A 13,405-nucleotide genomic window follows, 5' to 3' on the forward strand; every position below is an offset into this window, starting at 1 on the left:
TGCAGATGGAATATCCAAAGACTCAACTAAAGACTCCGGCACCACAGTATATGCCAATGGTTCTGCCTGCGCCGCGGCCGGGTGTGGAGCAGCTTGTGGCGGAGGCTGTGGTGGTTGACCTTTATATATTCTTATCATACTATGAAGCTAAAGAGGGTTTTTTTTTTTTTAGTTCTAGTCAAAATGGTATTGGGTTATGCGACCGTAGAAGGTAAAGTTGTAATCTTCAATTGAAAAACTGTATTTTCATGTAACAATGGGTGTGGTGCCCTTAGGTACGCCCCAAACCAATTGTATAGCAGTGTTGCAGCAAATTAGAACTGGATGCATTTGAGATTGTTTAATTCAATTGACTTTAAAATACTGTGATCTTAATCGACTGAAATTCAAGAATGGGAACTCCCTTATATTTGTACATGAGTATACATTGTCTCCGACACGCACATGACTCCTCTTTAATAAACAACAATGAAAATGATAGTTCGACAAACATAAATCTTGGGTCTGAAAACTGTACCTCCTGTAACTGTGACTGTTGCAAATTCTATAAAACCCAGCTTGCCACTTTTATCATGCAAATTTGTGCTCCATGGAAGGAAGTGATTTCATCCATACAAATATTTACATCCCGCTTTTTTTTCTTATCTCGGTAGAGGATATGTCCATGCGGAACTGTCCAGCTGGAATGGAGATGAACATGTCATTTAGTTCCTCTGGAACATTCAAATCCGCAAGAACCTGTAGCACCACACAATGGCCTCAATAAATAACAATGAACTTGGAAATATATGAATACCAAAATTAGGATTGCTCTTTTCTTATATGGTACTACCTTAAATACACCGTCTACATTCCGACCAGCCACAAGGAAGGTGCATCCAGTTTCTTTACAACCAATAAGTATCTTCAGCATCTTGTTGTAGTCCCCATCATAGTATTTAGGCTGCAAGTATGACATGTTTTTTGTTAAAAAGAGTAAATAAAGTAAAGCGCAAACTGAGAATCTCAGAATCACATTATCTCATTGTGTATTGAATCACATTGTCTATTGTATCACATTATCTTGAAATAGAATGCTGCAAAACTATATTAATTTTTACTGTGCACAATTCAGAATCAGATTACAAAAACTCATTATTCTGAACTGTTGTCAGCCATCTTACTCATTTCCCAGAACCTTCAATGTGCTAGGCTAAAATTTTAATGTTTGAACAACATACACAATTTTGCTCAGCAAAAATTGGACCATTTTAGGACTAAAATAACAAGAACCAACCACTGCAAATTGGGGCACAGTGGAAGAGCTAAACATAAGACATCGTTAAATTGCTCCAACCCCTTTAAGGATCAAAAGACAAAATAAGCAATATACTAGTTGAAAGAACATTCCAATGAATAAATGATACGCTTTGGCGAAGTAGCAAAAGCACTGTCCACATACACAAAAATTATATGGGATACTAACATGGTTTGACAGAATCTAGGGATTGAGCTGCTTTGCAAGCTGAGATTACATCCCTAGAAACAATCAAGTATTGAAAAATTGCAGGACATGAAATGATGAAAATCAAGCAAAATTGATCAGAGCAATAAGTAGTTGCTTACATTAACAAGCCTCACTGCTGTGTCAGCACCAATTACAAAAGCACTGCCCGGAAAAAGTTCAGCCTTTTTATAAAAATAAGGCTGATTTGATATAATTACTGTCTGTCCTGCAATTGTTGTAGAGAAGTCATTTACAACTTCAGGTGGTTCATTAAACAACAATAAACTAAGTACTGAAACAAAGTATTAAGGAGTATCATATTTGCGAAAATGATGAAAAATAGAGAAAAAGAAAGAACAACTTTATTGAACGAACAAATCTGAACAGAAAAACCAAGATATACTCGCCCCAAGGGTTTTTCACTTGTCACCACTCTTGCTCAGTTTTCTCTCAAATACAATTTGTTTTGACTAACTGCCCTAACTAATCCTAATTCATTTGAGTCCCCTTTTAATTCTATTCTTCAGTCTAATATATTGTCAATGTGAGCTTATCTTGAATTTTCAAACAAAAACTCGTTAATCTCATTCAGTATTATATGTAAAATACTACGACGTTACCAATTATGTAGTACATGGTACATTAGAAAGGCAATAAATAAGTCCCTGTTAAGGATGAAGATAGAAATGGAGTCTCCTTCATAAAATAGTGTAACAAATAAGCTTTAAGAAAATTAGTGCACATAGTCAGGAAATGTATTTTGAATATTAAACCTCACCAGCTTTCTCAAATTGATTGACGCGATCTTTGATCTGAGATACTGATAATGGAGGTTTGTCTGCATTGACCGCAGATATTTCGAAGCATGGATACCCATCGCCACAAATGCTGCATGATGAGCTTTAATAACTGAGATTATGAATTAAGATTACCAACATGAAAAAAATTAAATAAACCATCATACATAGAGATAACTGATCCTAGTTAGATTATCAAAATAGATTTTATATAAAAAAATACGAATTTATATAAAATATAATGTAAACTGTACAGTTTACACTTGTTATCCAACTAATGATATTTGATTACCATAGTAGCATTGACAAAAACAATTAACTTTTAAAGAGATTACTTAAGTATCAACTCTATTATGATAAGTTATTTCTTTGTTTCATTACTAACTATAACTAATATGATAACTATTCCAGTAAATATCAATACAATGTATGTTTTTCTAAAATCAAAATGAACAGTAGTCTTTTTCCAATCATGGTTGGTCATATTAAAGTTCAGGGATTCAAATCCCAGTCACCATTTCAGGAAGGTTTTTATTTTTACAGACCTAATCACCATCCTTGATCCAAGGGTTAATCCCACGCCAAAACTATAAGTGCGGGGACTTCCATTCAAAGATGAAAAAAGAACAATAGCCTCTTGACAAGAACATATTTATAACAAGCATATTAAATTAACAACAAGCAATTAGAAAATATTTTTATTCAGTAGGTAGCCATTAAATACATTAAACATAGAATATATAAATTTGTGCATTTATTTAGCAAATAGCACAAGTTTTTGTACCGAGTTGCAACTTCCATGAGCTTGAGATGCCCATCATGTAAGGGATTGAAAGAACCAGGCAGTATTATTTTCCTTTGTGCTGGTATCTCTGAAACCAAAGCATATACAATCAGCAATAAGAAAGTAAATGTAACTGTAACTGTACTAATAATATTGCTTCTGCACAAAGATTCAACTATACCACTTCTAAATGGATAAATCTTGAAGCATATTTGACCGTTAATAAGTTGTTCTAACTCTTGATCTTCATTGAATTGCTTTTCACATTCATCAGATACATCTGATTCACTCATCCCCGGAACAGCGTTTGAAGAAACCTTACATGCATTTGCAATAGCCTTGAACAGAACAGAAAAAAGAGCAAAAAGAAAGCCAAAAAATCAAGATATTTACACAGATATGAAGAAAGGGATAAAATAAAAGTTTAGCTTCCAAATGTTCCTGATCTAATTTTATAGGACCTCAGATTTTTTTTATTTGTAATCTTATAAGGGAGAAAAATAGAGGAAAACAAAACAACATGTTACACACCTTGAGCAAAAGATGACTAGAAACTCTATCTTCTTCTTCTCGAGTACGAAGCCCCTAAATTAAAATAGTTAGCAAAATCAACAAATATAAATATTTATGTCTGTGTGGTGGTTTAGAGAAACTGCTAATATACTTATCTTTTACAAATTAGGAGTGTTTTTGGCAATAAAATTATATTTTACTCCAAAAAACATCCTACACTTTTTTTTCATTTGGACAAAAAAAACTCCTTTTTAAAATGGCTTAATCAGTAAGTAGTAATTTAAGTTACAACTTTTATTTTTGAAATCCTACACTTTCCTGTTCTCTTCCCTTTCCTACCGTCACTTTGTTGGAAATGTTCCGGTAGCATCAGCTTGTTCCTCCATAGCCACCATCAACTGATTTTGGTAGTTTTCTGTAAGGAACTGGGGGTTAGCACCATAAAATCCACCGCCGCAATCTCTTCACATTTCATTTTTGGTGTCTCTAGTTATTATTCCGGACTCTATTTTTTCCCTTATTTGTCTGAATTGATTTCCAATTACAACTTTGCTTCTCAATTTATTCTTTTCTAATTATAAAATTAATCAAGGATATAGCAGGATTGTTCTATCTGAGGTAACTTCCTAGCTTTTTAGTGTATGTCTATGACTATTGTGAATTACATTAATATCCATTGTCTTTGATGATTTTTATAGAATGAGTTTTTTGTCCAAATAAAAAAGGTATAGTCTGTATACTTTTATTAATAAATAAGTAGGAGTATGTTAGCAAATTCCCGTGTGTGTTCGCGTGCGCATGAAAGCATCACATGTTTAGCCTCAAGTTCAGAATAACAACCTTGGTCAAGGTCACTCTTGATATCCAAAGTCGGTCAGCTGTCCTTGTTGACATATAAAATCTATAAATAAAAGTAAAAGAAGTTCAGGTGTGACTAGTCTTCCCCAAAATATGATAGATTAACAAGATCCAAAGTCCTGCAATCAAATTATACAAAATAAATCCCGAGGTAACTTGAAAAGCAGAAGTAATGCACTTCTATATGGTTGAGTTTAACTAGTACCAAGTCATGACTGTCTAGTATCTTCATTTTCTCATGACTAATACTGCTAGCTGCATTTTCAAAAACATATCTTTGCAGGATGTCATGATTACCAAATATATTACCTCGTTATAAATCTCGCGTGGTAGATGACAATCTCAATATTACATCCTATATATGATTACCAAAATAAATCCAGGCCTTAATAACCAGTATTGTCCATGGCGGTCCATGGCAGAGAGCCAAAATCCCACCATACCAGCCGCTTTGTGGCGCCGTTATAGCGGATTATGGCAGAAAAACCCGCAATATCGGCCGCTTTGTAGCGCCGTTATAGCGGATTATGGCAAAAAAAACCGCAATATCGGCCGCTTTGTAGCGCCGTTATAGCGGATTATGGCAAAAAAAAACGCAATATCGGCCGATATTTACCATTGTGGCGAGCCCGAAAACCGCCATGTATATCCGCCATAGCAGCCATGACGCCGCCATTTGATAACAGTGTTATTAACTAATTTCAGTCGTGGTAGATAATAGTTTGTATTGTCTCACTCTTGAACAAATACACTCTACAAACAGTTCCTGAAACACAAGTTTTTACAATCCAAGAGGTTGTAGCAATATATTTCCTATTTTCGTTAAATTCCACCTAGCTTATTAATGTTTCCAGCAAAACTTGATCTACAAACCAGTCACATTAACCTAGCCCTGTTCTCAATACAAATAAGTTTAACCGATTGACATTCCTAGGGTAGCTTCACGAGGTGCACTCAAGGTACAACATGTTCAAACATAATCAGGAATCCCGTTGGCAATAAGCCTATGAGATGGAAGAAACTTGTATACACAAATCAAGTAATGTGGCATAGAGTCCCACAGAAAGACTTTTCAGAATTTGAGCATATCAGAAAAATATTGAAAGGCTTACAAATACGCTGAAACTGAACAATGTAAGTTTCATCAACCATTTTTAATAAAAGTAAATTTAGAGAATACTACCTGTGTTCCCCATGCTTTGGGCGACTGCTTGCCAAAGAACCAGTGAAGCCCACACCAACAACCGGGGATCCTAATCAACAAGTAAAATCCAGACAACATAAGAGTCTGTTTGGATAAATAAGTTAATTAAGCAATTTAGGCATATATGCTAATCATATAAGTTCTTGTATTTAAGTTATTTTTATAACAAAAGAGAAAACAGAGTCAAACTGTTTTCATGTAAGCTATAAGCTGTCTTCAACTCTTCATAAACTTGAAAGCTTATGAAAAGAAACTGAAAAACCAAAAATACACAGTAACAAAACCAAAAATAGGATTATCAATACACATTGAAAAACCAAAAATATGACTGATAAATGTAATATTTGAATAAGGATCTATGTAGCACTGACACCTCTGAAAAAAGGTGTGTGAGTGTCGTATCTAAAACTGACACCGACACTTGTGATAACATTTAATTAATTTATTTTTTAAAATTAATTTCAGTGTCGACATGTCAGTGTCGTAGTGTTAGTATTGTGTTTCCGGTGTCACGCTTAGGATAAGCTCCCAACCTGGAGTGGAGAGTTTAAGGGCGCGATTATAAGCCAATAAAGCCATATCTTCAGCAGTCTGTTGACTACAAAATTGGGATGGAATCTACACGAAAAAACAATCAATCAAAAGAGTGCAACTAGGTTGGTATAGTAATGAAATTGAAGATGAAAAAGAAAGGGACCTTGGCAAGTAACTGGATCAAAGACATTCTAGAGTAAGGAACTACAGCTTCGAGGACAGTATTTGAAGCACCGGGAACAGATAGCAATAAACCTAGAGCCTGATCACATGGATTGAATTCGTTCATTGAAAAACATAGAAAAGCACGCAGAGAGAGAAGGAGAAGGAGAAGAAAACCTGAGAAGCTCCACCAGCAAGATAGAGAACGGCTTGATATGGAGAGGAGTGTATGGCTTCTACGGCGGTTCGGATGCAAGCTTCCGTCATTCTCTCCTTAATCACTCGTCTCTCAAACTCATCTTCCCCCTATCAAAATTGCGCATTGACTTTTTTATCATTTTAAACTCAGTTTATTTTGGTGTTTGACTAAATATTATTTCTTTAATTCTTTTTCTTTAATTAGTGATGAAAAATTAAGAGATTGTCTAATTAATTAGACGAACATGATTAGCATGATGTTTTAACATTTTTTTAAGTTTAAAGATTAAAATAATCTTAAAATTAACATGCAAGATAAAATAATATTAAACCAAAATTATTAGATCAAATGTATTAAAAAAGACGAATTTTTATTTACCCAACTCAAAAAATTGGGTAAAGTTATCTTCAATGTAAAATATCTTGGAAACAACAAATAATTGGACTATTTTATAATTAATTAAATGTGTTAAAATTAAATTGAATCTTATAATCGGTTGAAAGTACATTACTCAATTTTTAATGATGGGTAGAGAAGTTGTCCCATTATAAATATAATGTAATACAAGATTGGAGTGATCATGTGGTTATGTCCACTTGAGATATACCATGTTACTCCTTATTATTAATATTATTTCACCTTTAAAAAACTATTATATTTCATTCTTTTGATTTTTAAAAACTTATTAAAAGAAATGGAAAGTGTTAGCATCCTTCTTGATCGAAGGAAATAATACATTTGTTTCATTTCTATTTTACTTGGTTCAATTTAGTTTCAATTTAGGTTTAAATGCACTTTTAGTTCCGTTAAGTTAGCGAGTTTTTTATTTTCGTCCTTATTTTTTTTGTTTGAGTTCCTATATCTTATTTTTGCATTCGTTTTAGTCCCTAAAATCAAAATCCGCGGGAAATTTGATTTTCCTGCGGATTTTGACTTTAGGGACTAAACCTCAGGCAAAAAGTAAGATATGGGGACTCAAACAAAAAAAATAACTTAAAGGGACGAAAATCAAAAACACGCTAACTTATAGGGACCAAAAGTGCATTTAAGCCTTCAATTTACAAAGTTTTTTACTACTAACCGAACTTTCATTGAATTCTCTGCTAGAGTTTTCTTGTCTCCCCTTTTTCGCTGCTCCAATGGGATTTACTCTGGCAAACCATGGTGACCTTGAACAAGAAGAGGATTAGAGAGAAAGATCCACCAAGAAAGTTAAATATAAAGGAGGGGAAGGTCTTTTTTTTATTCTTGAAAAAGAGATTAACATACAGATGGATACGGGGCTCAACGCTAACGATTCGATCTCCTTCAAGTGACGGGAAAACGCTAGATAAAAAGCTAGAAGAAGAGATGGAAGAAGCTGAAGAACTTCGCAGATTATGAGTGTCTGAAGTTCATTTTAGTCAAAGAGAAAGAACGAAGAATATCAAAACCTTTTCCCAAAGAGGTTATAGCAAAGATGTTGCGAAGAAGAATATGGTATAAAGTGTTGGAATTACGATTGAATAAGTTATGGGCAAGAAGAGGAATTTTAAACATAGTTGATTTAGGGCATGATTACTATCTTGTCACATTTTCAAGTGATGAAGGTCCATGGCTCATTTTTTATCATTACCTCACGAATGAAGGGTTCAATCCGAATTTATATGCCAGTGACAATGTGACTGTGTGGGTGAGAATCTCCAGTTTTCCTTTGACAATTATAGCTTATCTTAAATTGACCAAATTGTGCAGGAAGAGATATTAACACCAAATGCATGATTAAGTCATCAGACAACTCAAACTTTAGTGTCTTAAGTTTGGAAGCAGTGTTAGACATTTTCATAATATACCCTCTTATGTTACCTTTGCCTTTATACTTTATAGAAATCAAGCTTTGAAGGAGTGTGCTTGTTTTAACCAATGTCAAGATCCATGCAGCTAAGAACAATTAAAATGCTTTTCTTCTAGTCCTTAAAATTGGGATCATTAAGAACTGGAACTGACGATTTAAAATCAATCATAAATAAACTCAAATAATATATGTTCAAATAATGTCATAACAATCTCAAGATATCTAGTGCACCATCAATATCAAGTCTTTGGTCAATAATATTAATTGCTAGCAATACTCTTATTATAATGATCAACATTTATAATAAAACATGTCAAATTATAAATTCATCTTTGGATTGATTTATCATTCACATGTGAAGCCTTAAAATTACCATGTGTTTATCATTACAGGTGCGTATATATATAATCATGTCAAATATCAATTTTCCTTTGAACCAACTAATACTCACATAAAAATATGTGCACAACAAAATTTAATATTTTTTATATGCAACTAAAAAAAATCACTTTGGTGATTTTTTATTTTAATCAACTCTTTTAAAATATTAAATAATTGTATAAAATACTTACCATAATTAATATGTAACACCCATATATAAATACATACATCAAAGCATATATGTATACATGAATCCAAGTATTTGGTACTGAAAATACTTATAAGTTCCTAGTCAACACATTATACATATTAATGCCCTAATACAAAAGTTCTACTAATGGCATAATACATACAAGATGTTCAAAACAAAATACTAAGAACTAGATCAAACAATGATCACAAAAGAAATCCACAACGGAAGCTTCGCCATATCCAAAAGAAGCATAAGGAATAAGGAAATCAAACTGCTTTCTCCTTACCCTTCGCGGAACCTGTAGTACCTGAAATCAATATATAATGGGGTGACATACAAAATCTCAGTGAGTTCCCTATCCTATGGGTCCTCTCGGCTTTACAAGGTTCTAGCCTATAAGTATCAAGTCATAAAAGGAACTAGACCTTGAGTTCACACACTAACATTATATGGAATCATACATAGAGTTCAATAACTCAAACACGATATTACTAATCGGAAAACCGTTACCAAGGTATCCCTCTATTCCCGTCCCCTTCTACGTCTAGGAGGTGACACGAGTCATGGATCCTTTGGAAAATCTTGACATACGAAATGGATTCGGACTCATGAGCCTTTCCTCATGAATCGTCACTTCACATGGCCCGTACACCATCACAAGTCTCTACCCTTTTAGGTTCCATTCATACACAAAAGCTGGAATCAAACCTGCCAAGATTATAGTGCTTATCTGCACAGTGCCCCTCTGCACAGTGCCTCTCTGCAAATAGAATGCCTGTTAGCATTCAAACAAAAGAAATAAAGAAAAATAGTAGTTCCGATTAGTACATCATACAATGGTGATTGCTCATGCAAATCACTAGGCCTGTTAGCCCTTCTCTAGGCCTGTTAGCCTTTCCTCATAAAAATCTAAATACACGTATGTTCCATATAATGTCTCATCCTAGGTTTCTTTGTTAAGTTACACATACCTAACAAATCATAGTTTCCTCACTTATCCGTTATTCATATAACAATGAAGTTATTCCAACCTCTTTGATATAATATATTATAACAAAGGCATACCAATCCACCTGCAATAGGACTCGACCAACAATTATCATTATTGTCTGTAAACAATGGCAATTTATCACAATTATAGAGTACCTATTCATCATACCAAAAGCATACCGTTCATATGGTTTCGAACGATAAACAACCCAAGTAATCAAGCAAATTACCGACTCTTGATTAAATAATTCTCCTTTTGTTCCCAAAACCTACACTACTAGAAAGTACACGCTTCTAGCCTCCTACTGCTTCAAACGGCGATTAAAACAGAGTTACGGTTCAAAAGTTATGGCGGAAACAGTTTTATGTTTTGAATTAAAATTTCTAGTTAAGGAAGCTTCAGTTCACGCCGCGCAACAGCTTGGTCGCGCCGCGAACCCCAGGCAGTAGCCAACCTTCATAAATCTCAACAGTATTCGCGCCGCTAACATATGTTCGCGCCGCCAACCTCAGGCAGTGGCAAGTCTCTCAAAAATTCCCATAGTGTTCGCGCCGCGAACCCTTGTACGCGCCGCGTACTGATGGCAAAACCAAAACCTCTTAAAACCTGCATAGTTCGCGCCGCGTAGCCCTTGTTCGCGCCGCGAAGCGCGCGAAAACTGAGTTCTCAGCTCTGCTTCACACGCAAAGCCCATGGTTCAAATCCAACTAAAACCACCCAAACCTATTCCAGATCATACTAAAGCACAGAAACAACCTATATATGATATATCTATGGATTATAAACTCTTATTCATGAACATTGATGAATTTGGCCCAAAACCTAGGTTTCCATAAAATCCCAATCCAAACTAAGATTCTCATCAATAAACAATCTTTAAGTTCTAACTAGAACCCACCTCGATTACGAGTCGTTGATGACAAAGATGAGTTGATTCGGCGGAGAAATGATGAAGATCCAAGCTTTTCCTCCTTTCTCCTCTTGCTCTTCCTTCTCTCTACTTCTTCTCTCTAACTTTGCCTTTGTTGTAGAAAAATGAAGAAGAAAAGCAAAAGGAAGGAATATAAGAAAATATCTTAAGTTAACACTACTAACTTAAATATCCAAAAGTATCTCTAATGCACCAATTAATAAAACCTTAGTGTCAGCTAAAGCATTTAGAGCATTTTATTAAATACGGGGTATTACATAATAATTGGGTTCAATGGCTTTCACCCCCTGCAATAGTAGCGAGATTTGATTTTCCCCCCTATTAAATTTTTTTTTGTCTTGGCCCCTTAACAAAAAAAGATTCCACAATGGAAAACCTTATGGAGCCAGATTCTTTGAATATTGCATACGTGGACAGAATGTACATGGTGATGTGGCATTGGGTGACACGCTGGCACAATGAATTTTATAATTAGGGCAAATCTTAAATCCCCCTTAGAAAGTTAGGGTTCTTCATTCTGAAAAAGTTGCAATGGGGAAGAAGAAGCGTGCTTCCAAGAAGGTGTCGCCACCGTCAAAGCCATCGGAAAAGTTGTCAAAGTCCAGGCAAGGGAAAAAACGAAGAAGGATGCAGAGAAGCACAAAGAAGATGGAACATCCGTTCACGGTGATCAGGTATGTTTAGCTATGTTATGGTACCTTCCGTGATGATTAGGGTTAAAGTTGGGTTTTTAATGTATTTTCATATGATTTCAGTCAAATGATATGTTCAATGCTGTAATCCAATATGGTGGTGAGTTTGTGCTTCTGAACAACGGTGATACGATTTACAGAGGGGGTGAGTCGTCGTTAGTTTCGGAACTCCGTTTAGAAGAGTTTACAATGGATAGTATACATAGGTTGGTGATGGGTTGGGGGTACCGGGAAGGGACATATAAAATCTGGACTCTAATTCGTGAAACATGTGAAGATTATTTTCAGATTAGAAAGGATGACGATTGTTATGACTTTGCTGCATATAGTTGTGCTAATCGAATAGATGCGAAACTTTTCATAGAGCATGATGTTGATGATTTGGGAGCATCAGTTACTTCTCCTAGGTGTTTCAATGAGGTTGTTGATATGGAAGGAAGTGATAAAGATTTTGTTGAAGGTTTAGGTGACAGTGAAGATGAGAGGGCCACTATAATTCTTGATGGTTTTGAAGGGATTGATATAGGTTTACCAATGAAGGAGACCCCAAAAGGTCTTGAGTTTATTAGTGAGCCTAAAGAGAAAAAGTGTGAGGAAGATGAGTATATTAGTGATGAGTTGGAAAGTTCAGATCCAGATTTGTTAGATAGTGAGAAGGGAAAATTCCAAAAATTTGAAAAGTTTAGAAAGGACCATTTAAATAAGGATTTTAAATTTTAGTGGGGTATGCAATTCAACTCCCTAGATGAATTTAGATATGCCATACGTGAATGGTCAGTATTAAATGGGAGAGAAATAACTTTACCAAAAATGAAAGTGATAGGGTAAGGGTAGTGTGCAGGGCCAATTGTGGGTTTTTAACGCTTTGCTCCAAAGTTGGCCATAAGAGGACTTTTGCTATAAAAACCATAGTAGACAAACACACATGTGATAGGGTTTTAGACAAAAAATATGCAAATTCAAGGTGGGTGGCTAAGGCGGTTTTGAAGAAGATGCAAAGCTCACAGGATGTTAGAATCACTGATATTATACAAGATCTGAGGCAGAATTACTTAGTTGGAATTACTGTGGCTAGGGCGTGGAAAGCAAAACTCATAGCCAAGGGCTATCTGAAGGGCAAGCTGAAGGGAAGGCTGAAGGGCAAGTGATAGGGCAAGCTGAAGGCCAAGCTGAAGCACAAACTGAACATGCACAAGACCCTGAAGAGAATGGATCAACACAAGTAAACACTGATTTTTTTTGGAGACATCACTGATGAACTGCTATCAAGCCTTCCAGACATTAACTCTACCCAATGTTCTTCTGTGAATGGCAATGCACAAAGGAAAGGTAAGAAAAAAATGTCACCTAAGAAGCATATCAAAACGAGGACAAGTGAAAGACAGAAATTGTTCTGGTTTAAGAAACCAATCATAGGGCCAAGTGCTAATCCAGATCAGCCATTGTCTTTAACTGATGAAGAGAATGATGGTGACTCAAAGCGTGGAAAAAAGAAATTAAAGAAGAAGTGTTAAGTTATTAACTACTGCTATGTCCTAGTTATGTAATTAGCTAGTGAACATTTGTTTTTTACTTATGTTTTATGTTGGTACAATGGTTATGTTTTTTGGTTGTACTGAAATATGAATTTGGTTGATGTTGGAACAATGGTTATTTTGTTATGTAATTGGAACACAATTCAACTGATATGCTTAATTATAAACCAAACTTTTCCCCAAAATATAAGACTTTTTATCATTGATTGAACAAACACATCATTACACATCATTTGGAACAACACACATTACATTACATATAAGTGTACATTACACCTATTAAAATCCAAGACATCACCAATGCCACTTTC

The 13,405-nt window shown here is 35.0% G+C and overlaps 1 protein-coding gene across 1 annotated transcript; it reads right to left on the minus strand.

The window, feature by feature from the left end:
- Positions 1 to 366: 366 nt before the first annotated feature.
- On the minus strand, positions 367 to 6,674 carry LOC131643002 (uncharacterized). Its single transcript, XM_058913155.1, has 12 exons — positions 6,516 to 6,674; positions 6,340 to 6,438; positions 6,176 to 6,260; positions 5,622 to 5,691; positions 4,421 to 4,481; positions 3,599 to 3,652; positions 3,249 to 3,405; positions 3,068 to 3,155; positions 2,265 to 2,374; positions 1,606 to 1,712; positions 833 to 943; positions 367 to 738 (listed from the first exon to the last, which is right to left on the minus strand). Exons 1-12 carry the CDS (start codon positions 6,603 to 6,605, stop codon positions 622 to 624), a joined length of 1,149 nt encoding a protein of 382 aa, XP_058769138.1. The 5' UTR covers positions 6,606 to 6,674; the 3' UTR covers positions 367 to 621.
- Positions 6,675 to 13,405: the final 6,731 nt, after the last annotated feature.

Source organism: Vicia villosa, linkage group LG1 (assembly GCF_029867415.1).
Source record: "Vicia villosa cultivar HV-30 ecotype Madison, WI linkage group LG1, Vvil1.0, whole genome shotgun sequence".
Classification (NCBI taxonomy): domain Eukaryota; kingdom Viridiplantae; phylum Streptophyta; class Magnoliopsida; order Fabales; family Fabaceae; genus Vicia; species Vicia villosa.

What these genes read in the sequence shown, in the direction of transcription:
- LOC131643002 (XM_058913155.1), bottom strand. Translation starts at nt 6,605, where the DNA reads ATGACGGAAGCTTGCATCCGAACCGCCGTAGAAGCCATACACTCCTCT. An exon ending in GATTTATCCATTTAGAAGTG is followed by an intron (nt 3,156 to 3,248) that starts GTATAGTTGAAT and finishes CTTTGGTTTCAG; the next exon opens with AGATACCAGCACAAAGGAAA. An exon ending in CAGCAGTGAGGCTTGTTAAT is followed by an intron (nt 944 to 1,605) that starts GTAAGCAACTAC and finishes TCATACTTGCAG; the next exon opens with CCTAAATACTATGATGGGGA.